At 38.8% G+C, this 27,280-nt stretch overlaps 1 protein-coding gene across 7 annotated transcripts in view; it reads right to left on the bottom strand.

Annotated features, from left to right (window-relative positions):
- ltbp1 (latent transforming growth factor beta binding protein 1) overlaps nt 1-27,280 on the bottom strand; it is a 188,647-nt gene that overhangs the window by 85,109 nt on the left and 76,258 nt on the right. For all 7 annotated transcript variants that reach the window (XM_040138966.1, XM_040138968.1, XM_040138969.1 and 4 more), the window contains 3 exons: nt 12,804-13,019; nt 7,530-7,831; nt 4,127-4,229 (listed from right to left, as the gene is read on the bottom strand). In XM_040138966.1, coding sequence (XP_039994900.1) covers nt 4,127-4,229; nt 7,530-7,831; nt 12,804-13,019 — 621 coding nt within the window. The remainder of the gene's footprint in view (nt 1-4,126; nt 4,230-7,529; nt 7,832-12,803; nt 13,020-27,280) is intronic.

The following is a 27,280-nucleotide window of genomic DNA, read 5'->3' as shown; positions in this document are numbered from 1 at the left end:
TCTGACACTGGGGTTGAAGCAGTTCTCTCACAGCATTGAGAGTAGTCCAGATCAGTTCAGATCAAAGCTTCATCCCTGTGCCTTTTTTCATTCAATTGTTAGCCCTAACACTGACGTTAGACGAGTGCCAACAATGGCTGGAGGAAACAGAGCAGCTTTTGTAGTATGGACAGATCACAATAACTTAGCCTATATCCAGTCTGCCAAATGTTTGAACTCAAGCTAAGCCCATTGTTGTTTTTCAGCTGGTTTAACTTCACTTTACTTACTGACCAAGTTCCAAAAATGTCAAGCCCAATGCAGGTAGCATGTATCTGAAGAGTCTCCATCCAGTCCAGACACCATCATTCCCTCGACCTGTGTGGTAGCAGCAGTATCCTAAGAAACCGAATCAATGGTGAGAGAGGCTTAAAAGACTCAACCTGTCCCGGGCAACAGTCCTCGCTTTCTATTTCTTCCTTAATCTACTCGTTCCCAGGTCCTAAACTTCCTGCTTTGCCGGTCATCTGAGAATTAACTACACCCTGAATCGTCTCAAGAGGCACTTCTAGTGGCCCACCATGGAGTCTGATACCCATGACTATGTCTCAGCCTGCACCGTCTGTGTTCAAGGAAATGCCTCTCATTGCCCACCTGCTGGTTTGTTATGTCCACTTCCTGTTCCAAGTCACCCCTGGTCACACATAGCTCTTGACTTTGTCACTGGACTACCACCCTCTCAGGATAACACAGTGATTCTCACCATAGTTGACTGTGTCTCCAAGGCAGTTCACTTTGTGGCTTTCCCCAAACTCCCATCGGCCCGAGAGACTACTGACCTTCTGGTTTACCATGTTTTTAGTCTCCATTTGTCTCGACATTTTCACATTTTGCCATGTTGCAAGCCTTATGCTAATTTTTTTTTTTTTTTCAAAAATCCCTCATCAATCTACCCCATTAAGTTTCTCCCATCTCCACACAGGATCTCTGAAGCTCAGCCAGAGTGACCATCGGGTTCTTTGTCCCCTCTGTTTCCAAGGCCCTTCTCTCCAGATTCTTCTGCCGGGTGTCCAGCTCTAGGAAGAGTCCTGGATTTCCACACTTCCTTCATTGAAGAATTATGGAGGCCACTGTGCTCTGCAGTCAGTTCCTTCAACCTCATGTCTTGGTTTTTTCTCTGATATGCATTGAGAGCTGTGAGACCTTATAAAGACAGTTGTGTGCCTTTCCAAATCATGTCCAATCAACTGAATTTACCACAGGTGGACTCCAGTCAAAGTGTAGAAACATCACAGAGATGATCAAGAGAAATAGGAGGCACCCGCCCTAATTTCAAGAGTCATAGCCAAGGGTCAGAATACTTGTGTCAATTTGATATTTCATTTTTTTAATAAATTTGCAAAAATTTGTAAAATTCTGTTTTTGCTCTGTCATCATAGAGTGCACATTGATTGGATTGTTTGATGTTGAAAGGGTTGTGAACCCATCAGCCGTCAGATTTTGAGCTACCCAATACTATGAGAATCTATCCCACATTCAATGTTTCTCAGTTGAAACCAGTTTCTTCCAGCCCTCTTTGCCCTCCTTCTGACCTACCACCTCCAGCCCATCTCATCGATGATCATCCTGCCTTTTCTTTCTGATGGCTCCATGACATGCACCACTATGGCAGAAGTTTACAATACCTTCTTGATTGGGAAATATACGGCCAGAAAGGAGAGATCTTGCATTCCTCATCATCCTGGATGCCCGGCTCATCAGGGTTTCTCATCCTGAGAAACCTGTTTGGTCACCTAGAGGCTACCACCTAGAGGGGGGGGGCGCTGTGGTACAAATGCTACAGCTAAATCTCCAATTTGTTTGTGTTTTTTCCTGTGTTGTTTGATTCTGGCTAATCCTATGTCTGCATTTGTCACAGGTTCACCATTCCCTGACTTCCCTGTTTGCCCACCTAACTCAGTTCCTTGTTTGTCTGCTGTGCCAGCCGAAGAACCAGACTTCTGCGTGCTTCACTCCATAGTATATCCTGACTTTTCTTCCTGATCCTCTGCCTGCCCTGCTCCTCCAAACTTGACATGCTTCACTAACTTTTCTACGCTAAACTGCATTTTATTGAAATGTTGAAATGCCTCTGTGTCTGAGTTCTACTTTTTGGTCAAGTTATTAAGCTTAACAACCTGGGGGTGTGGATTTAGGAATAGGTGAGTGTACCAGTCTTCTGTAGCCCACTCTTCATCTCTGCCTGAGCCTAGAGGCTCAAGGTACCATTGACCGCTACTAGTGTCACACACTCCGAATTTCTGGTCAAATTGCATGGTAGGTAACGTCGGTGCCAGGTTTTGACAAGGAAGAAGAATGCACAGAATACAAAAGACTATATCTCTGGTTCTGCACCGATTTTGATAGTGTTTTTTTAAGTCTGACAATGTTATGTTAAGCAATGCTAAATCAGTTAAGGTTGTCGTACCTTTCCTAACCAAAACCCTACCATTCTCCATCTCTATGCAAGTAGTCTGTTGTGACTGTAATTTGCACAAGAGGCACTCAATATTACATGTTGTGTAGTCATGAGGAGTACTGCACAGTAGAGATGCAACAATTAGCTAATTAACATGATTAGTCAATCAACAGAAAATTAATTGGCAACTATTTTGATAATCGATTAAACATTTCAAACATTTTTTAAAGCAGAAAATGCCAAAAAGTCACTGGTTCCAACTGTATATTCTTGGGTTTGGACTGTTGGTTAAATAAAGCAAGCAATCTGAATATGCCACCAGTAACACTTTGAAATTATAATAATAATTAATAATAATTAATAACAGATAATTTTTTTATGAATGTAGCTATTTATTAAATTATTCCTAAGATATTTACATTAAACTGTCTACCATCAGTCTCCTCAGGTAAAGTGGAGGAAGGCACTTTAGCTCTTACAACATAGCTTGTCATTGTGTGCCCTACATCCAGTACTTTGGCTTCAAAGAGTGTTCCATAGATCTATAAAGGGAGTGAGGTGAGGAGTGTGAATAACAGCTCCTACATAAAAAGCACAGCCACATTCACTTTGGCAAGCCCCTCTTCAACTCCCCCACACACCCACACATACACACACCCACACACTCAGTTTAGCTAGGTAACGACCTCTCTAAAAAGAGCTGGGAAGAAGGAGCCAGTACCACATGCCACGAGGGCATTTTAGTTCTTTTCCTCTCTGGAAATAACTCCCAGGGTGAAAGTCACCTGTCTTTTAATACCAAGCCATAGTGATATATATTGCCTGCTAATTGCTCTGGCTCAGCATCTTTATTTTGCCTGTTGCTTCCTGAGGAAAAAAACTGCAAAAAAAACAAAACATATTAGAACTCATGATGGGACAGTTTTAATATATCAAAATCGATGCAGCTGACCCAGATATATTATCTTTTTTATTCTATGCATTGTTCTTCCTTGTTAAAACCTGATGCCTACATTACTAACAATGCAAACTGACCACTGACAGTTATGTGTGAGATTTGGGTGTGTTATGCTAGTAGCATCTAATGTAGCCTTGAGCCGCTAGACTGCAGGAGAGATGAGGAGTAGGCTATAAAGGTCAGGTAAGCAACTTCGTTCTAACTCCACACCCATCGATTTTTTTAATTTTCAAACTTGTAGTCTTAAGCCCCAGCCAATGCTGATTCAACTAACATCACTTGAGGACATTTATCACACTTCATGTAGCTCCCTCTGGAAACACAAAAGGCTATACAACTTGTTTTTCACATATGCAGTAGTACTCCCCAATACCTGGAAAGAGGCTTTGATGTGTAAAACTGGTGGAGTTCCTTTTAGAACACGCATCAATAATGATGTTTAATAATGGGAATTTAGCTCAGATTGATATAGTATAAAATGTATTTACCTGACCTGATTTGTTATCAATCTGTTGAAAATGTGCACATTTAGATTGAGAGTGCACCTCACTGACATCTAGAAACTGCTTACTTGACAAAAGTACAGACGTAACCAAGGATGTAATTAGGACAGCACACAAAAACCAGAAGATGTTTATGGTTATGCTGTGGTTTCTACAATAAAATAATTAATCAGGTGTCCAAACAGACAAAAAGCCTGAAAAACATCTGAGAAAAACAACTGTACATACATGGTTTCTTTGGACACTTCTGGCATTTGTGGAAACCCCAGGACGTCCCAATAGTTCCACAGCACTGCTCCTGCTTAGTGAGACCTGGCAGAGCCTTCCCACACTGTTACATGGACAATGACACAGAGTGGGAGAGAAAGAAAGGAATGGAAGAGGCTGTATTATTATTTTTATTTTAATATGAAATGATTTTCTGTCTGCTTTCTGCTTTCTCTGTATGCCTCATCCCCAGGTGTAAATCACAAAAACACATACAGTAAACACAACTCATACACCCTAAATCTGATGGACACATGCAGAACACATACTCACCTTCTTATCCACCCCTCCCTCACTGACAGAACCTTATCTTTTTGGTAACAACGGGTCTGCAAAATGTGACCTTTTGATGGAGTGACTTGCAATTTATTTCTTGAACTCATGTTTGTGAACTTTTACATTTTGTCAGAAAATAAATCTGCTCTTCATTTTACATCCTTTTTTTCGAAGACTTGATATCAATACCAACCACCAAGTCAGAAGGTACTTTGTTTTGGCGGTGGCACCATAAATTTGTCAATCTTAATAACCTATTCTAGTCTTTACGCTTTCAATTTTTGTGCTAGTCTAGACTGAACTGGTCTTGGAATTTTCCTTTGTACAGAGTTTATTGGGGATTAAATTGATATCAGTATTTTTGTAGGATTTATGACGTCACAGCCTTTAAAAGCCTCCATACTGGCAGGCAGAAAACATCTTGTTTTGTGTCTAGCATGTAAATGCATGCATACTGTATGTTGAGATGACTACTTTGATTTGAAATTGCCTTGTTAAAGTTACACTATGCCAGAAATATGGGGGATATTTACTATATCTTACTATTTACTATATATTTATATTATGTGATGCCTTTTTTCATTTATATTATGTGATGCCTTTCAAGTGTTTACTAATCTTGATGATGTAAATGAGCAAAGTCAAAAATATCTTAATTTGAATGCTCTTGCGCTCATAAGGACCTGGTGCCTGGCTATTTTAGATGCGTATTGCACATATGTGGAGAGCTCAAAAGAAAGTGCAAGCCTTCTGCTACTGAACCTGAAATATTGGTTAACAAACCAATAAACATATTTCAGAACTGGAATCACTTATTCTTCTTCCAGCAAGGAGGGCTATTTGGGAAGAAACAGCTGTCAAAGTGAATTCTCTCAACTTAAGAAAATGATCAGTGGCTGACCTAAAAAATACAATAGCCAGACATCAGGAGATGCATCAAAGAAAAGGTAGCCTTTAACAGATCTGCCGCGCAAGCTGAGCCAGCTGCATGGATGTCAGGGAATTGACACCTTTGAGGAACAGGACAACAAATGGCCAATATATACGGTTTTACCTTATTTATTTCATTTCATCTTATTAAATCAAATTTTATTTATGTTTGTTTTATTGAATTTACTATTTATTACTATTAATTTAGATCTTCTTGATATTTACACCATACATCCTAAATGTGTAAATTTTTCTACACAAGGTTTTTTCATGTAGGCATTTGATGAGATACTGAGGCATCAGAGGCAAACATTTATTAAGTTTTGTGACCATTTCTGGCTTGTGAATAATAATTTTTTTAAAACTTACACATTCAAAGGATTTGCTTTTTTTGTAAGAACTAAGCAATTGCCATTGGCTGTTCTAAAATACATGTGGCTTTTCTGCCTGCAATTAGTTTTCCATGAAGTATGTTGCAGTATATGCAACATAAGAAAATTACAATAGTTGCTCAAAAGTTTCTCATGAAAAGAAATTCTGAATGATTGCTCCTCATTGCTGTCTTCCATCCCTGTTATTCATCTGCTCTGGAGAGGAGGGCTCCACCAGGTCAGTCCAAACAGCAAGAGTGACTTTTAAGGACTCCAAATGTGAGATCCACCACATTTCTGGTTTGGAGGCTGGTTCTACCACTCCATTGCAGAGGATATAGGGTTTTGGACTGGTGTAAATATCCATAGATTTTTTATTGTTATATATTATTTATCTTATATTTTGCACCTCTGAACAGAAATGCCATAAAATATATAGTGCATAAGTCGAAAGGTGCAATTTCCAGTGGTGCCACTTTTCTTTGTTTTTTCCAGACCAAAAATCTCAGTGCACCCTTTAGTAAATAAGGACAACTGCAGTTTAACTGTTTAGCACAGAAAAATTAGTCACAAAGTCCTAGTATATATCCCTTGTATATATCCATTGTGTAAGCAAAACTAAGAGACTACAGCCATGGCCACAACTCTGTGAGGCTGTACTTAGACGCAGCGGCGCATTAAGCTAAATGCTACCATCAGCGTGCTAACATCTTCACAATGATATTGCTAGCATGATGATGTTTAGCAGAAATAATGTTTACCTTGTTCACTACCTTATTTTAGCTAGTTAGTGACCTAACATTTGCTAATTAGCACTAAACACAATGTACAGTTGAGGTTGATGGGAAAGTAGGTATTTGGTACTTGGTCATAAACCAAAGTATGCTTAAATGTGTGGTGGATCAAAAAACTGAAAAATTTGTTGTTGTTAAAGTAGGGCCACAGAGTTCACAAGACTTTGCAGTGATCATGTTATACATAATGAGCCTGATATTTCTAAAATCTAACTATAGACATTGACTGAGAAATTTTATTTTTATTTGTTAAAAGGTATAACGTTATTACAGAAAGTCAGGAAATTTACAAAACTAATCAAGTAACTATCTAGAGTCTGTAAATGTTTATTTCATGCCCAGATCCTGATTCAGGTGTAAATATGCTTGGTGGTGCATTTGATTGCAGTCTTTGTTATTTTTATATGATGGCTGCATTAGAATGTGGTGTCTGCGTTTGCTGGGGTTTCAAGAAGATACATGCTACTATTTTTAGGAATTCAAACACCTGGGCAGGGACAGTACAACACATACATGTTTCCCTTATTTTACCACTGTATGTGAGGCAGGTGGTCAGAGGGTCGACACCAGCCCCATTTAAAAAAGTCTTCATAAGAAAACACTTTGCTATTGTATGTATAGACCAAGTGCATTGCTTATGTCCTTCAATATGGTGCTGAATGCTAAAAGGCAGCATCATTGCAGGACCATAGTATGAGGAAAAAATAGTTTAACTGTTTTCTCATTTTAAAAAATACTGTATAAAGTATTACTTATTGGACTTAACAGCAACATTTTAGGCTTGACTGTTTTACATTATTTGCTATGATGCTGGCAGTCATTTAACCAGCCTCATACTATTTTTAATTTTATAAGACAATAACAATTTTAGGCTGTATTTCATTTGCTACACGTTACACATATGGAAGTCAAGAATAGTGAGTCTTACTTGTTCCATCAGATCTTCTTCAGTTGCACGGAGTTAACATAAAGTAGAAATGTCTGACAGTGTACCTGACTTCCTGCGGTCTCCTGGAAGCAGCGGCCCAGCGTGTTTTTCGAGGTGACAGGCTGGTACTGAGGAACCTGGTAGCCATGCTGGCTGGGATAGACGACGTTGTAGCCATGGTGCTGGATCTTCTGGCTGCTCTCTGTGTGGTGGTAGGTGTAGCTGGTAGATGAAGAGGAACCTGACTGGGAACCTTTCAGCAGATGTCCGTTACTGTGGTAGTTGTCCAGCGGCGACACCTGGTGGACCTGGACAGAGGCCTCTGGAGGATGTTTGATGTGGACGTTGACGATGCTGGGGCTGTACACTGGAGACACACAGGACAACATGAGCAATACAATTATCAGACTGCATTATCATTATAAACAGGGAATTGTGGGTATAACTGGAAAGAATGTGCAATATCTTTAAGGGGACACACTCCACTGATTTCATAAATTAAGATTAGTTTACACATCACAAACAATACTACTTAACCTGTGGTTGGTGGCTCTGGAGGAGCTTTGTCAAACTGTTAGGAAAGTCTACGCAATATATTGAGTTACATTATGGCAATTGTAGTATCCAGTGTTTTTGGAGATGATGCATAAAAGGGACTAAAAGTCAGAATATCTTAGCTTTTGTTTCTTCAATTTTGACCCATCCTTTTTTGACCCTTGTCTCAAAGAAGCTTGTGGTGATTATTGATAATATAAACTCACAGGGACTTAAGAGATCACCCGCAGTTACTGATTCCCCTGTTGATTGTACGACACTTTATATATTTATTAGGTTGTGAAAATGTAAAATACAAACTGTATGAAAATCCCACTCAGTCAGCTATGGTAATCCACTAGTTTGTGTTTTACATTTAGAAATAAAATATGATATAAAACAGGCAGAATTGTGCTCGCTGCAGTGAAAGTCAGTACCTTTGAACAGAGAACTTATTCAGCAAGTTAATCATTGCAATCCGCTTCCGCTTACTGATTTCATTCATTTCATTCATGTGTAAGGCTGCAAATATTAGCTAATATAATAAGTGGATTATTTTCGCGATTAATGTTTTAACTGTTTCCGCTACACTTTAATTGAAAAAAAAATGCACATTATAATTTCTGGAGCCACATTGGAGAAGTTGGACCCAGAAAATGCTTGCCATTTATGCTTGAAGAATGAATAAAATGATTATCATTAGATTATTATTTATTATTAGGAATAACCCCTTGAGATAATGTAATGAGATGTATCTCATTTTCGAGGGGTTCCTCAATGACAATAATACAATGCAAACTCAATTAGACAGAACATTTAACAAAATAAAAAATAACAACAGGATAATTAGACAATACCAAATGTGATAAAATAAACAAATAAAAAACAATAAATATCAAATGTAAGTCACACAAAAATCAGGAAATCATATTCCAAGCAGAGCATAAAAATGGATCATTATTTAATAAAAATGGATCATTCATTCATAGATTATAGAGAACAAGTAGAAAGGTGATATCTACCGAATATTTACAGGTAGATTATTCAAATCAGAGGGAGCTATAAACATAAAGGTTTTTGTAGCTTTTGACTTGGAGACTGCAGGAACAGAAAAAAAGAGTTGTATAGAGTGTCTCAATTGATAATTAGAAGTGAAAGGTAACATAAACTGTTTTATATAGTGAGGGTAACTGAAATGTATACATTTGATAATACAGTGCAGCCAATGTCGCTTTCTTCTTATGATGGGGGAGAGTAAATTAAGTTTCATACATTGTGCAATGATGAGTTATGAAAGGACAGCCAAGAACAAATCAAGACAGGCAATAACACATGAATAATCGTTAGATTTGCATTTAATGTTTTGGCGAGTTCCAAAACTCTTAGATTTAGTTTTATGGAGTAGTAATTTATTAGCTGCAAGCGAGGATTGTAGGGTATTAAAATCAGACTGCAGAGTTTATTCAACCTGTATTAAATTAGTTTTAGGTGTGTACATGACCACATCAACACAGTCTTACTCCCAAGCTGTCACATTCGGATGTTTGGTCAGGACCCCTTGGTGTCACTTTTTAATGCACTGGGTACCCCTTTAGCGTCATGTTTCAATTTCCAGAGTAGTCTCATAGGAAAGCTGTCTCCTTAAAGTTACAGTACGTTTCTATCCAACTAAACTGCAACAGCAAATATGTTTTGTACAAAATGTAATGGCGATTGGATTAAGATTTTCATTAACATAATAAGAATATGTTATTAATTTACGTATTTAAGTCACAATTACATTGATACTGAACGTATCAGTAAAAAGTTCACAGACAATGTATTTTTTTTCCACCAAAATATCAGATTTTGCAGTACAATGTCCATTTTTAGTGACTACAGCATTATTAAACTTTTTTGTGTTTATATTTAAGGCACTCAATGCATTTGGTTACATTAGGTTTGAACTGTTCAACCCATACTTGACATAAATCAGTTTTTGGAAGAAGTCTTCTGATATTCGAATGAATCATGTTCAGTCCGTTAATGCTATCACTGACCTAACGTAGTGAAGCAAAGGAGATCCAAAGAAATAAGTTGTAAAGCAAAAACATACCAAATACACAATCATTTACAGCTCACACACAGACAGGGCAGAACAGAACAGCAGAACAGAAAAAACACAGAAAAAAAAGAAAAAAACCCAACATCAGCAGATTGACCCTGGACCCCACAGGCCAAAGGATTATGGTGAATACGCCAATACCAGTTACACTCTGAGCTTTGTCTTTTTCAATGAAGAAAATTATAAGTAGCTGAAAAAAATAGATTTTTGATTGATAAACAAGAGGCTAGTGCTTTAAATAGGAAATTATAAGGACTTTTACACATAACTATAATAACAACAGACTACAACTTTTTACAACAATAGACTTCTGCTTCACAGTAGCTGTATATAAACAAAAAACAAACTTATTTACGGCAAACCACAGGTTCACTTATCCAAAATAACCGAAAATAAGTAATTCCACTTGTTCATTTTGAAAGTCACCATCTGCAGTATATCTCAGAGAGTTGTTGTCATGGTTCATAGAGGGAAGTCTTCATAGACTTCGTGATGGATATCTGGCTTAAACTCACCAGAAGCCTTGGAAGACCCTTATACAGGAGAGTTCATGGAGGAATTCATATAAGACATGAAGACAGTTTCAGCAGATTTGTGGCCACTGAATAGTTGACTCTTCACCATCAACCGACACACTCAGTGTGCACTGATAACGGAGGGAGAACTTAAGTTAGAGTTCACAAAGTCTCCATTTTATCAGGTCGCAGGACCGATGTCTCTTTGTCAGGTCAGCGCTATAATTCAGGTTTATCAAGATGCAGTTCCCATTGCAGATCAGCCCTTTTTTTCACAGGCAAGTTAAAGCATCTTTACTTGATCCTGAAAGTGTAAGCTAACTTTATCATGCCCCAGAAGCTGTGGAATCAAACGGGTCATAAAGCCTAGCATGTCGTGGTCTTCTGCAGATTAAGAGTTATCTTTTTCCAGTTGTCTGACCCGAGTGTAGTGCCCCTTCTTGTTGTTCCAGTTGCAAAACATGTTCTCCCAATGTAGATAGGGAACATTATAACAAATTATTAATCAATTATTAAAACAGTTGCCTATTTGTTGTTATTCAATAAATCAAGCATTAGACACGTGCAATCTTTTTCTCCTGAAAGCATTATGCTGTGCTGTAAGGGAAGCTAACAAGGAAATGCTCATATTCTACTGATAGAATATTAAACATCTACTGTAGATCTGCTGTTTCTTACTGTATGTTGTGTTAATTTCAGTTGTCTTAATTTTCAGACTAGAACTTCAAAGCTGCCGTGTACAAAAGTTACACCTCCAGTTTCTCAACAGAGTGAAGTTGATATTGAATTTTTTTTATTAAATAAGAGTCTGTAGGCTGTTTGTGGTCAGTCTCCGTTGCTCTTGCTTCATATTCTCCTGTTGCATGCTTATATATACATGTGTACCGCCACACAGCTGCATCTGTTTGACAGACTGACAACTGAGCTGTGGTACTGTTCTTAATTCCTTCAACCACCCAATCATATCAGATCTTGGCGAGTAAACACAACGGGCACATCCCAGTTCCCTTATTTGATCAATCGTGACGATTCAAGGCCATAACAATGCTCTTCTTTCTGCTCTGACAAGCGAAGTTCAAGGAGCAAGAAGGGATTTTTGAGGAGCCATGAACAGAGATACACAAGACCATCCTTCATGGAAGTCTTTTAACGGTCCGACACAACCCTTTATTAGAAATCAACTAGTGATTGGACACTGCAGCTGATCAGATTGATCTTAAACCGCATCGTAACATTACCACAGTTTTATACCAAAGTGGAGCGCAAATAATAGGATTAATAGATTCAAGGGTATTACTCCCAAGTTTTACATTTTTTTGTTTTTTGGATTCACCATCAAATTAAAAATAATGGTTCTGTAGGTTTGATTAATAAAATAACCATAAACAACTTTCTTTATTCATTAGAAATATTTTTTCTCTGCATGATCTGTTATGTCCCTTTTTAATCTGTATCATGGATAATATATTCTGAAAGAGGAGGAGTCTGATGCCTTTCAAAAATAATCACATTTTTCTTATCAATCATTTCCAGAGTTCCACAAAAGCTGGAAAGACTTCCATAGTTTTATTTGAGATATATATTTTTTTATACTTTCCCTAAAACATTTGGCGCTAATAAAACAAGTTCTACAAATTATTAGACATTCTAATTAAAAACTGGATTATTAAATAAACGCACGGAAGACTATTTTAATGACTGACACACTGAGTGAAATGATCTCATCATTTATTTAATAAAAATTGTCATGTGATTTGTAATTTATAGATGATTTAATGGGAAAGGATGGTTTTTCTGTTCAATCACAGTGTTTTATCTCTGGGCAGTAAGTAGTTCTATTCTAGGAAACGGGTTGTGTTACTTGCATAAAAGACCATATCAGTGTTTATATGTGTTTTAGCCCATTAAACAATAATTACCTCCACTTTACATTACTCCTGACTACACTCCAGCGCTGCAGTATTTTACATTTGTGAATTGTGTTTTTCAGTCTTCCATGCAGCCTTTGCAACGCATGATCAGAAGTAGATGGGCCAAAGCATGCACCCTTTTGGGGAAGATGACTGATAAGGAATAAGAAAGTACTACTCCTTTGCTTTCCCACACAGATCCTACATCTAGGTGACAGAACTACTTGTTTGGCCTTTTACTGTACCACTGGCATCACAATCTTGCCTTTGACTCACCAGTACTCTGGCCGTTGCTGTAGGTCAGTGGCACTGTGTGTGTGGAGTGGATCTGAGTTTGGCTGTAGCCACTTGCCGCCTGCTGGTGCTGGGGGTGCAGGTGGTGTCCATTCTGAACTGGTATCTGGCAGAACTTTCCGGTAAAGTTGGGAGGGCACTGACACTTGTCCCTGGTGCTGCACTTGCCACCATTTATACACGGAAGATGACACACCACTGAGAAGAGAACAAGGAAGCAATGATCTCCCACACACCAACACACACCAACAAAAAGGACTTGCTATTATCGATATATTTGTGAGTGTATTTGGATTCATCTTTCTGTGACTTTTGAACAAACCGTTCAATAATTAGGATTAAGAACATCATCGTCGGCTGCAACTGGAGGCTAAGATACAGCACTCATAACCATAGATGGGAAAAAAGTGAAAAGCAGGTTGCTTTGCGTCTGTGTGGCTTTGTTTTATGCATTCGGTGCACATATAAAGCTCAAGAAATCCCAAAAGTGCATGTGAGCCTCCCAACAACATTGCATTAACAAGCTTTGTTGTCAGAAATCATTCACTGAAAATGAACAGGTAACAAACATTATCAAAAGTATGAGAATTTCCAAGGTTCTTCTATTTTATTCCATGGCAACTGAGAATTCTGGATTCGGATTGGCTGGAAGGTGATTAACTTTTAATAACCGGACAGTTTAACCAGACACCTATGACATACATGTTTGTTTGCCATTCTAAATTAATGTACCAATTGTAACTTTAGGGTTAAGACAGCAACAGTGAGTGAAACCACAAAAAATAAATGAATTAGTGTGAGAACCAGACAAGTTTATTTTCAAATGAGTTTGATATTTGTTTCAATGTGGATACAAGGAAGAAGGAGACTGCACTGGACATAGATTAAGCTTTGGTGAAGCTAGTATTCTTTAGGTGTGAGGTACAGCCGCAGGAGAGAAGAGAGAGAACAGGTGACCAAAACTTAACAGAAAATATAGAGATAAGGAGAAGTCACAGGTAGGATTGAGAGAGGAGAAGCAAATAGAGACAGCAAAAAAAGAGGTAATGTGTCTGTGTGTCTGCGACAGACCCCCCATCATCATGGGGCTTCCAGCAAATCATCCATTGTACCACCAGCATGTACAGTTAGGTACATAAGTATTTGGACAGGGACACAATTTTCATAATTTTGCCTCTGTACACCATCACAATGGATTTGATGCAAAGCAATCAAGATATGATTGAAGTCTAGGAATTACAGCAATTTTTATACATAGTCCCTAATTATAAGAGGCTCAAAAGTAATTTGACAAACCTACATAATTCTAAATATAAGGATTATTTCTGATATTTGGATGAAAATCTTTTGCAGTCTGCAACTGAGTTTTCCCCCTTGATATGTTTTGCCAGGCCTTTACTGCAGCCATTTTCAGTTGCTGCTTGTCTGTGGATCTTTCTGCCTTCAGTTTTTTCTTTAGTAAGTGAAAAGCATACTCAACTTTGGTTGAGGTCAGGTGAGGGAGTTGAATATTGAAGAATATTTTATTTCTTTGCCTTGAAAAGCTCTGGGGTTGCTTTTGCAGTATGTTTTGGGTCATTGTCATCTGTACTATGAAGCACCATCATATCAGTTTTGCAGCATTCAGAATTAATGTTGCTACTTCTATCAGCAATCAAATCATTAATAAACAACAGTGACCTGGCTCCCTTGGTAACACACTTGAAAGAATCTCACTCAGCACTCACCACACTCCCTAATATGAATAAGAAACTGAACATTAGAGGGGCTGTTTTATTTTTCTTCCTTGTGAAGAAAATTCTGTGGACCTATAACAAATATTTTTGTTACTGTGTAATGCTCATTCCAAAACAATGGGCCTTACACCTGCATTATCCTTCATAAGTATTTGGACGGTGACACAATTTTCGTAATTTTGCCTCTATACACCACCACAATTGATTTTAAATGAAGCCATCAAGATGTCATTGAAGTGTAGACTTTCAGCCTTAATTCAAAGGCATTTAACAAAAATATCTCATTAACTGTTTATAATAATAATAATCTTTATGTATAGAGCACATCACAAGGAAGAAAAAGAAAACAGAAAAGTCATAAAATCATCAGAATTAAAAAGAGAAAATACAGAACAAATTTAGTGTATAAAACCAATTCATGGAAGAGATAAAAGCCAAAGAAATATGTAAATATGTATCATTTACAATATAATATATATATATATATGAAATATAGTATAAAAAGTAAAATCAGGAAAAGTGCTCCGATTAAAAGTACGTCTTAAGAAGGGACTTATAAGAAATTACTGAGTCAGCCGACCTGATTTCTTCGAGCAGATTCTTCCAGAGCCTCAGGGCCCTGACTGCAAAAGCTCTGTCCTCTTTAGTTTTCAGCCAGGTTTCAGGAAAGGATAAAAAACCCAAGCCCAAGGATCTCAAAGTATGTAATCAGTAAGATCCTAAAATCAATACTAAAACACACTAAAAGCCAATGTAAAGAGGCTAAAACAGGATTGATGTGATCACATTTCTTGGTTCTGGTTAAAGCCTGGCAGCAGAGTTGTGTACAATTTGAAGTCGATCGATAGATTTCTGATGCAGGCACATAAAGAAGCAGTTGAAATAATCTATACATGATGAGATGAAGGTGTGTAGGATGGTCACTGTGTCGTTAAAAGTTCAAATAGATTGTATTTAAATATTTCTAAGATGATAAAAACATGATTGCGCAAGCTTAGTGGTGTGCTGCTCCAAACTTCAATTATTTTCAAACCTGACGCCAAGATTTCTTGCAACAGGCTTGATATGTTCTGATAGGGAACCAGAAGATGGCAGAATCCTCTTTTTGTTTGAGTTACTGAAGAAAATTTTTGGACATCCATTTTTAACATCGCAAAGGCAGTCATTAACTGAGCTTAGCATTCCATGGCCTGTAGATCTAACGGGCAGGGACATTTCAGTTAAATTTCAATTTGATTTATTTATATAGCGCTGAATAACAGGGGTTATTTCTGGGTACTTTTCATATAGAGCAGGTGTAGACCGTAATCTTTATAGGTATATATACAGAGACTCAACATCCCCCATAAACAAGCACTTGGTGACAGTGTGTGTGTGTGTGTGGGGGGGGGGGGGTGTAATAATAATAAAACTAACAATAGAAATAATAATCATAATAGTAGGGTGAATAATAATACAAATAAAATAAAATATAATAATAATAGATGATAATCATGTTAAATGAAGCAGTGGGTGTTGAGTAGGATCATGGGGGCAGTAGGGGGTTTGCAGTCACAGATCCAGACACTCTAGCACCAGGGGCAGAAATACCTGCAGAAAACGACAGGAGGAGTAAGGAGAGAGACGAGAAAGCACAAAACTACGGGAGAGAGAGGCAGTCAAGTTAGTAACGAGCATTGATTGGTACAGATGGAGAGGAAGAGGAGGAGAGGAGGAGCTCGATGAATCACGTGAAGTCCCCCAGCAGTCTAGGCCTATAGCAGCATAACTACGGGGAGGTTCAAGCCAAGCCTGAGCCACCCCTAACTATAAGCTTTATCAAAAAAGAAGATTTGAAGCCTAATCTGAAACATGGAGAGGGTGTGTACCTCCCGGAACCAAACTTGAAGATGGTTCCACAGTAGAGGAGCCTGATAACTGAAGGCTCTGCCTCCCATTCTACTTTAGGAGACTGTAGGAACCACAAGTAAGCCTGCGTTCTGGGAGTGCTTCTAGTGGGGTAATGGGATACTATGAGCTCTTTCAGATATGATGGTGCCTGACCATTAAGGGTGAGAAGGAGGATGATTTTAAATTCTATTCTGGATTTTACAGGGAGCCAATGCAGAGAAGCTAACACAGGAGAAATATTATCTTTTTTCCTAGTTCCTCTCAGTACTCACGCTGCAGCATTCTGGATCATCTGGAGAGTATTTAAAGATTTGTTGGAACAGCCTAATAATAAGGAATTACAATAATCCAGCCTAGAAGTAACAAAAGCATGGAATAGTTTTTCTGCATCTGTTTGAAACAGGATGTGATTTTTTCAATGTTACGTAGGTGCAAACAGGCAGTCCTTGAAGTTTGAATTTTGTAAGAGTTAAAGGACAGTTAAAGGACATATCCTGATCAAAGAGTAACCATATCATTAGATAATGTGTTTCTGAAGTTTTGGGGGCCAAGTACAATAACTTCAGTTTTGTCTGAGTTTAACAGCAAAAAGTTGCTGGTAATCCACATCTGTGTATCATCAGCATAGCAGTGGAAAGAGACACCATATCTATGAATAATGTGTCCAAGATGCTGTGGTCGATCATGTCAAAGGCTGCGCTAAGGTCCAGGAGTGCGAGGACTGAGCACATCCCATCATCGACAGCCTTTGAAAGGCCACTGGTAACCTTGAAGAGGGCAGTACTTTCAGAAACCAGATTGAAACTTTTCTAAAAGGTTGTTAGTGCAGATAAAAGTTGGTAGGACACTATTTTTTCTAAAATTTTCAATATAAAGGCAAAAGGCATGGAAAATGGTCTATAGTTTTGAAGAAATGAGGAATCCAGCCCAGGTCATTTTCAAAGTGGGTTCACACAAGCACTTTTAAAATAATCAGCGACACAACCATTAGACAAGGAACTGTTAAAAACAGAAAGCAAACAGGGCCCAACAGACTCCGTTACTTTTAGTAAAAACTTTGCAGGTATTACATCAAGAAGGTTGGAAGAAACTGTCTTATATGATAGTGTTTCTAGAAGTTCGGGTAAGGTAATTGGATATAACTGGTTCAGACTATCTGAGGTTGAGGGACATTAGAGTAAGTGGCATTAGAGGTGATAAATGAGCATTTATCACTACAGTAAAATAAAATTTTCACAATCTGAATATCTTTAAACTGGGGCACAAGGAGAGGCTGGGTTTACCAGCTGATTGACAGTATTAAATAAAAATGTAGGTCCCCATGTCGAATTGGCCTTGGATAAGAAACTGTATACTATGAGTACTGTCCATTTACAATTTTACCAGGGCCCAGTTCTAGTAGTAATTTTCTACAATGTCCAGCTGTTGCTATAGTCCTTTTTCAGTAGGAGATAGTAGAACAAGTTCATCAGCATAAAGCAGGGACATCACCTCTTTATCTAGGAGGGTAAGGCCAGGAGCAGCACATTGATCCAACTGATCAGCAAGTTCAGTTATATATACATTAAATAATGTCAGACTTATATTGCAACCTTGATGAACACTTCCTCTCTGTGTGAAGAATTCCATTTGTCTCCGATTTTAACAGCCCACCTATTTTCTAAATGCACTGATTTAATCAGATCACATATTTTGCCACTATACCACATTGTAAAAGTCTCTAATAGAGTCCATTATACCAAATGGAGTTGAAAGCTTTTTTGAAATCAATAAAATGTGAATATCTTACCATTTTTTCGTTAGTTAATGTTTATTAATTACATTGTGAAGGGTATATAACTGGTCTGTGGTGCTGTGTTTTGGGAGGAAGCCATTTTGATTTTTACTCAAGATGGAGTGTTCATCAAGGAAATCTTTTATTTAGAAAACTACAGAATTATTTACCTAGACAACTGTTGACTCAGATGCCAAAACAGTTACTTGGGTCTGATTTGTCCCCACTCTTATAATTGGGGGATTTGAGCCCTTTGACCTGAGATTTAAAGGACATTTATTTCGGTTGTGGTCTGAAAGGGGGGATCAATGTTTGACAGTCAATGCACTGTCAGACATTGATTCACTGATAGTGAAGGGGTCCATATCAGTGACTGCATAGTCTACTACACTAGATCCAAAAATTGTGAATTGTGAATCTCCCTAACGAGTTCCCTCTGAACCTACCATTAACTATGTATAGACCTAAGGCCTGACAGAGATGCACTACCTCCCTGACACTTGGATATATTTCAGAGTCAAGGTTGTTTCAATGGGTGATGGTTGGTGTGGTAAACAGATGACTGACCAAATACGTGGTTGTTGGCTTGTGGGTCAATAATATCAGGTTCAATTCCTCTTCTTCCATTCACATCTCCAGTTAGAAGCACATTTCCCTTGGCATAGAAATCCATTTATGAAGGGATAGTTTCAAAAATGTCTTCATCAAAATACGGTAAATCTACTGGGGGTATATAAATAGCACAGAGGTATAGATAATTTATGCCTGGGGTTTGTACTAATCTTTACCAAATGTGTGATTTACCCTGTTTTACTGGTGAGATCTGACAGCACAGATCTCTTTTATACCACACCAAGACCCCCGAAGAAAGAAGCTTGTTTGTGTCCAGGAATTTCCCATTGGAGTCAGCCAGCTGGACCACTTTTCTGGGGCTTGCTTTTCAAACTGAGTGGAGGGAAGCTGGGATGGGCTGTTGGCAGCTGTCTATATGGATGGATCAGGAGGTGCCACGGTGGTGTTATGCTGGGTGCAGAGCAGAGATGATGGGACAGAGACAGGGCAGGGGTTTGGGACACTGGCAGGGAGAATCTATGTGTCCATACTTGTCATTGTGGGGACTGATGAGAGTAGTTCTGTCAGGTGTTGGACTTGCCTGGTGAAGCTTCTTTTTTTATTCTGAGCATCCTCTCTCACTTTGGCATCTGAGCATGAAGCACACTGTTCTCCTGTTTGAGTGCCTCTAGACATTCTCTGAGGTAAGATTCCAGCGCCTTGATTGTTTCTCATTATCTTCACTTTCAGAGGGGACATTGATTCTCTTGATGTCCACCTCAGCTTTCAACATGGGGATTTCCTCCTCAAAGGACTCCAGGTTAGCTTCATTCCAATAGACCATGATCTTTCCTTTGGTGTAATATGTGATGGTGAGCAGATGGCCATCCTTGTCAAGGTGTTCAACTTTACAGATCTTTAATCTGCCTCCTGAGTTCATACCCCCTTCTTCTCTCTCAAACACAGACAAGCTTGTCTGTCATACTCAGACTGGCCATTGGGAGCACCAGAAGAAATCCTGGTGGACCATCATAAAAATCCATGAAGGTTTTACCACCCCTGTCTGTGTGTTTGTCATTTGGGATGCACATGAGAGATGTGCTGCCTGCTTGTGCTGTGAATCACTGGGCTCACTGGCCAATCACAATATGTAATCAACCCCCACCGACCCAACCCGAGGTGGGTATGGGTGTTATTTGTTTGACACAATGTGAAGCAATGGAGCTGTATATATTGTTCAGGGTTTTATTTGTCACAAAGTAATTAGAATATTTGCCATGGAACAATCTGATACTGTAGGAAACACTGAAATATGAAGATTATTTCAAATACTTTTCTAATAAATCTTTTGCAGGGAGTCACATCATTAATAAACACATTTCGATGCCATAACACTGCCTCATCATGTTTGATAGATAATGTGGTATGCTTTGGATCATGAGCTGCTCCTTTTCTTCTCCATACTCTTCTCTTCCCATTATTCTGATACAAGTTAATCATGGCTCATCTTTCCAAAAATCGTGTTCCAGAACTGGGCAAGCTTTTTTTAGATGTTTTCTGGTAAGGTCTAATCTGGCCTTTCTGTTTTACCAGTGGTTTGCACACTGTGGTAAACCCTCTGTACTTCTTTACATTCACAAAGGCATCTCTTGATTGTAGACTTTGACAGTGATATGCTTTTCTCTTAAAGAGTATTCTTGATCTGGCTAGATGTTGTGAAGGAGTTTTTTCTTCACGAAGGAAAGAATTCTGCGATCATCCACTTTAGTTGTCTCTTATGGTCTCCCAAGCCTTTTGGCGTTGCTGAGCTTGCCAGTGCATTCCTTCTTTTTATGAATGTACCAAATTTATGATTTCACCACTCCTAAACTTTCTGCCATCTGTCTGATAAGTTTGTTTTGTTTTTTCAGCCTAAAGATGGCCTCCTTCATTTGCATTGACACTTCTTTGGACCGCAAATTGAGAGTTCCCATGAATGGCTACTCAATGAAAATTCAACACTTGGTCAGGTGACTGACTTTGCCATTGAAGAATATTCCTATGCCTTGACAAGCTCTTGGGTCATGTTTTGTGTCATTATCCATCTGAACTGTGAAGCACCGTCTTACCAGTTTTGCAGTTTCCTTGCTCTGGCTAGATGTTGTGAAGGGGTTTTTTCTTCACGAAGGAAAGAATTCTGCGATCATCCACTTTAGTTGTCTCTTATGGTCTCCCAAGCCTTTTGGCGTTGCTGAGCTTGCCAGTGCATTCCTTCTTTTTATGAATGTACCAAATTTATGATTTCACCACTCCTAAACTTTCTGCCATCTGTCTGATAAGTTTGTTTTGTTTTTTCAGCCTAAAGATGGCCTCCTTCATTTGCATTGACACTTCTTTGGACCGCAAATTGAGAGTTCCCATGAATGGCTACTCAATGAAAATTCAACACTTGGTCAGGTGACTGACTTTGCCATTGAAGAATATTCCTATGCCTTGAGAAGCTCTTGGGTCATGTTTTGTGTCATTATCCATCTGAACTGTGAAGCACCGTCTTACCAGTTTTGCAGTTTCCTTGCTCTGGCTAGATGTTGTGAAGGGGTTTTCTCCCATCCACTTTAGTTGTCTTCAGTGGTCTTCCAGGCCTTTCAGTGTTGCTGAGCTTGCCAGTGCATTCCTTCTTTTTAAGAATGAACCAAATTGTTGATTTCACAACTGCTAAAGTTTCTGCCATCTGTCTGATAGGTTTGTTTTGTTTTTTCAGACTAATGATGGCCTCCGTCATTTGCATCGACACCTCTTTTGACCGCTTATTGAGGTTTCCCATGAACAGCTGTGGAATGCAAATTCAACACTTGGAATCAACTCCAGACCTTTTATATTCTTAACTTGGCCATGAAACTTACTATCAGTCAATTGTCCAATTACTTTCGAGCTTCTGAAAATGAGGGACTATGTATTAAAATGGCTGTAATTCCGAAATGGTAAATGAAATATTTTTTGTTAATTGATCAGTTTTGTATTTTTGAGCAACAAGAATACATGTGTAAGGGATTATCATTCAAGAATTTTCTTTGGGCTGTGCAAAACAACAGTTTAACATACTATTTTCTCATTGTTTAGAATAAAACAGAACTTTATTGTATGAAAAAGAATATATATAAAAACATTATGTAACAGTATCTATCAGTAGTGCAAACAACATTTTTGATACAATTCATCTTAACATTGGTACGTGCTCATTCAAGAATTTTCTTTTAACAGTGCAAACCACATAAATAGAACACATACGCAACACACACATACAATGACTAGGTCCTGAAATATGTGTGTGATTAGCGCTGTCAACTGGTCATCTCTAATCTCAGCCCCTCTAGCTGTAATTCTGGTTTAAAAATTCTGGTATGTATTAAGACAAGCAAACAGATAAACCCGGTGGCAGAAAGAGCAGTTGGGCCTGTACACATTTTCGCTCACACATGGTAATCATTTACCCATTCCCTTCTGTATTTATGTAATCTCTTTCCTTTTTTTGCCGATGATTACACCTGTAGGTTGCCAGTTTTTATATCTTGCGCTGCTGTAAAGCATATAGCAACACTGACAGGGCTTCTCATTGGTCATGAGTCACAACCAATGAGAAGCGCATTCTCTGATTTGGTTTTGGAACATAACATGAAAGACAGGAGTCAGGAGGATGTCTTTCTATCTCATACAATTGTGCTTGTCAATGGAGCCTGATGAAACCAATCAGTTAGCTAAACTTGAAGCATGCCTTAAAGACATACAGTCCTGGATGACCAGCAACTTTCTGCTGTTAAAATCAGACAAAACTGTAGTTATTGTACTTGGCCCCAACACCTCAAAAACACATTATTTATTGATATAATTAATCTAGATGGCATTACCCTGGCCTCCAGGACCACTGTTAGGAATCTTGGAATTCTCTTTGATCAGGATATGCCTTTTTTCATTTACATAACATTTCAAAAATCAGGCACATCTTGTCTCAAAAAGATGCAGAAAAACTATTCCATGCTTTTGTTATTTCTAGGCCAGATAACTGTAATTCATTATTATCAAGCTGACCCAACAAGTCTCTAAATACTGTCCAGCTGATCCAGATTGCTGCAGCGCGAGTACTGACAGGAACTAGAAAAAGAGATCATATTTCCCCTGTGTTAGCTTAACTGCATTGGCTCCCTGTAAAGCCAGAATAGAATTTAAAATCCTCCTCCTCACCTACAAAGCCCTTAATGGTCAGGCGCCATCATATTTTAAAGAGCTCATAGTACCCTGTTACCCCAGTAGAAAACTGAAGATTGCAGGCTTACTTGTGATTCCCAGAATCTACAAAAGTAGATTGGGAGGCAGAGCTTTCAGCTATCAGGCTCTTCTTCTTGTGGGAACAATCTTCCAGTTTGGGTCCAGGAGGCAGAAACCCTCTCCACATTTAAAAGCAGGATTAACCTTCCTTTTTGATTAAGCTTATTGTTAGGACTGGCTCAGGCTTGTCTTAAACTAACCCGTAGTTATGCTGCTATAGGCCTAGATTGCCTAGACTTCCCATGATGCAGTCTTATGATTAACTATTATTATAATTATTAGTTTTGTTAGTCTTATTATACATCTTTATGTGGAACCTGCATTGTGCTATGTTCTCTTTCCTCCTGCTCTGTCTCCCTCTTTCCCCCCTTCTCTCTTTCTCTCTCTCTCAATATCTATCTTTCTCTCTCTTTCTCCCTCAACCCAACCGGTTGAGGCAGATGGCCACCCACCATGAGCGGGGCTCTGGTCAATGTTTCTACTGGTTAAAAGGGAGTTTTTCCTTGCCACTGTCACCCAGTGCTTGCTAATGGGGGAATGCACAATCTCTATAAATATAACTATAAAGAGTATGGTCAAGACCTGCTCTATATAAAAAGTGCCCTAAGATAACCTCTGTTATGATTTGGCGCTATATAAATAAAACTGAATTGAATTGAATTGAAAGTGGATGATAGCAGATTTCTTTCCTTGGTGAAGAATAACCCCTTCACAACATGTAGTCAGATTAGGAATACTCTTGAGGGTGCAGGCGTATCACTTTCAAAGTCTACAATCAAGATAAGCCTTCATGAATGTAAATACAAGGTGCAAACCACTGGTAACACTCAAAAACAGAAAGGCCAGATTAGACTTTGCCAGAAAACATTTTAAAAAGCTTGCCCAGTTCAGGAACAAGATTTTTTGGACAGATGAAACCAAGATTAGCTTGGACCAGAATGATGGGAGGAGAAGAGTATGGAAAAGGAAAGGAACGGCTCATGAGCCAAAGCACACCACATCATCTGTCAAACATGGTGGAGGCAGTGATATGGCATTGGGCATGTGTTTATTAAGGATGTGACTACTGATAGAAGTAGCAGGGTGAATTCTGAAGTGTATAGGGCTATACTATCTGCTCAGATTCAGCCAAATACTGCAAAACTGACAGGACGGTGCTTCACAGTTCACACGGATAATCACCCAAAACATACTGCGAAAGCAACCAAAGAGCTTCTAAAGGCAAAGAAATCGAATATTCTTCAATGGACAAGTCAGTCACCTGACCTCAACCCAATCGAGTATGCTTTTCACTTACTGAAGACAAAAGTGAGAGTAGAAAGACCTACAAACAAGTAGCAAATGAGAGCGGCTGCCATAAAGGCCTCACAAAGCATCTCAAGGGAGAAAAGTCAGTATTTGTCGATGTCCATGGGTTCCAGACTTCAGGCAGTATTGACTGCAAGGATTTTCATCCAAGTATGTAATAAAAATGGCTGTAATTCCTAAACAATTAATGCAATATTTTTGTTAAACCCCTTGAATAGGACGGAAGTCTACACTTCAATCACATCTTGACGGCTTTGTTTCAAATCAATTGTGGTGGTGTAAAGAGGAAAAAGTGTGAAAATTGTGTCACTGTCGAAAAGTCCTTAGGCAAGATACTGAACCCCAAATTGCCCTCGACGTTTCATCGGTGTGTGAGTGTGTATGTATGGAATGGGTGAATGTGGCATGTAGTATAAGGTTCTTTGAGTGGTCGATAAGACTACGAAAGTGCTATATATGTGCAGTCCGTACACTGCTGAGATATCATCATTCAAATTTTGTGCAACAGAGGGCACAACTTTATAGTTAATAGCATCATCATCATCATCAAAAGTACAGATGAATTTTGCTGTTTGTCACTTTTTCACCTAAATCATTTGTAAAAAATTTTTGAATAAAAGTGGACCTATAATGGAACCCAGTGGCACACCTATGTTAACAGTCCTAAAACTTGACATATAGCCATCAGCCACAACAGCTGGAGTTCTATAACACCTGCAGGACTTTTCATCAAATCCAATGAATTCCAGACGTTTTAAAATAATCTGTTGAGCGACAGTCTGGAAAGCTTTTAGATAAATCAATAAAAAGGGTTACAAATTCTGCCTGTTCTTTAGTGCAATGGCAACATCAGTCAAGACTTTTACAGCTACTGTCACAGTACTCTGCCCAGCACTAAATCCTGACTGATAAGATTTTTGGTCACTAAATTCAAGAGGAAAACACCACTAGATCTATAATCTTGGGTTCTGTTGATAAAAAATAGTATCTAGCAGTGCAGCCTTTCCTGTATTTTTTGGATCCGGTGGAATGGGGGAAGAGGTGATCTTTGTGAGATAGAATGTGTTGCGGATATTTTTTTAGATTATTAGAATCATTAGTTAACCTGTTGATATTGATGTCACCCAGAAGAGGAAGCTCAGAATTTTCATAGCTGGAAATTAGACCAAATAAAAGATCTATTGCAACCACAGGTGCAGATGGTGAACGATAAAACCCAATAACCAGTACTTTTACACTATTATTCTTCCACAGAAAACACTAACAGCCAATAGTTTAAAACGATGAAAAACACTACAGTTTTCAAGACCAATTTCAGCATCCTCTGCCTTACAACCATGTTTCAGAAAATACAAAGATTTCTCCATCAGATTGTTGCATCCAGACTGTACTATAATCCATTTTTGATAATATACTACAAACATTCATATGAATAATTGCTATGCCATTGCAAATTTAAAAAAACTCTGCATGTTAAAATCAGCATTTTTGGTTTCCTCTGCATTTGAACCACAACTTCAGAGGTGTTGTTTAGAAGTGGAGATCATATTAGGAATTTTAGTTTTTCGAATCCTGGTTCATGATCCTTTTAATTTGATTCCTTCTGTGGCATAAGTCTGAATAATGATCAGATTATTAAAATTAATTCTCTTGCGAATAGTGCAGTGATAGTTAGGCTGGCTATCATTCATAATTACTGGGATATTAAAATCGGGAGTAGTTTCAAAAAAATGAAACAGACTCCCAACCCCTGGGCAGCATTGTGGGTTAGTACTAAAAACAGGAGGCAAAGAGGTCACTGGAGGCCAGCAGGAGGAATCACTGACCAGTGTGTATTCCAGAGCTGTTGGGGAGCGGATAGCAGTCAGTCAGTGGTGGGAGGCTTTAGAAACTGCATGGACGATGTTTGCTGAAAGTGCATGTGTGCCATGGAGGCCAGAAAATATTAAAATTGTCGATAAAAGCCAAATTGCATAATGGATAGACTTACTGCTATTACTATTACTATTACTACTTACTGCTTACTTACTTACTTATCTCTTTAAAGATGTAGCTACATGGTTAAAGATATCAGCTGACTAAAACGTCTGATACTATGGCCAAACAAGGGTAAACAGACTTTCCACAGTTTTTTAGTTACTTAAAAAGATGGTTAAAATCCTGTTTTAAAACATCAGACTGCTGCTTGGTAGTGTTGTTTGTGCCCACGACTCATAAGATTGTGGACATGTGGGTATTCGCTGAGCAAAGACATAATCATATCTCTAGAGGAGGGAAGTCCTGCAGGTCGAGGATTTCATACTTGTTCTCTAGCTAGATGTTAAAGCGAGGAGATGCACAATAGGAGCGCCTCCTGCCGCAAGCACTGACCAGGGACCATGGCTCATGATTGGATGGTGTGGAGCTGACCAGGGCTTTAGCCTTAGCCCCGAGCCATGTCCAGAAGTCATTAGGGACGGTGACCAGAGGAGGGGCATCAGTACCAGGGCAGTGAGCAGTGATGGGTACTGTAAGAGAGGCAGTTCCAGCTACTTTAGCAGTGGGACAAGGTGCACTGGCATCGATTAACAACCAGCTGTAGATGGTAGCAGCTGCTGACAGGGAGGTCACAGACACTTAAACACAGGGGCTTTGACCCGGTGCCCACAGCGTTGATATGGTTTGAGCAGAGGTGACAGAGACCATCCACAGAAAGGACATCAGGTAGCAAAATGTAGCAACATGGGTCCAACAAGTGGACCCACTGTGGATATCAGGCTTCAGTTTGCAGTCTGTAGGTTGTCTTGATACCTGGTGTCTGCAGTCCCTGGTGCTCAGTTAAAATTAGCTCCAAACTCCAAAATGCTAGTAAAAATTGGATTGTGCTAGCCTCAGCAGGCTTTCCCACCGAGGAACAT

This window comes from Xiphias gladius, chromosome 11 (genome assembly GCF_016859285.1).
Source record: "Xiphias gladius isolate SHS-SW01 ecotype Sanya breed wild chromosome 11, ASM1685928v1, whole genome shotgun sequence".
In the NCBI taxonomy this organism is placed as follows: Eukaryota; Metazoa; Chordata; class Actinopteri; order Istiophoriformes; family Xiphiidae; genus Xiphias; species Xiphias gladius.
The sequence above is the reverse complement of the archived record's forward strand: the minus strand, read 5'-3'. Positions and strand labels throughout refer to the sequence as shown.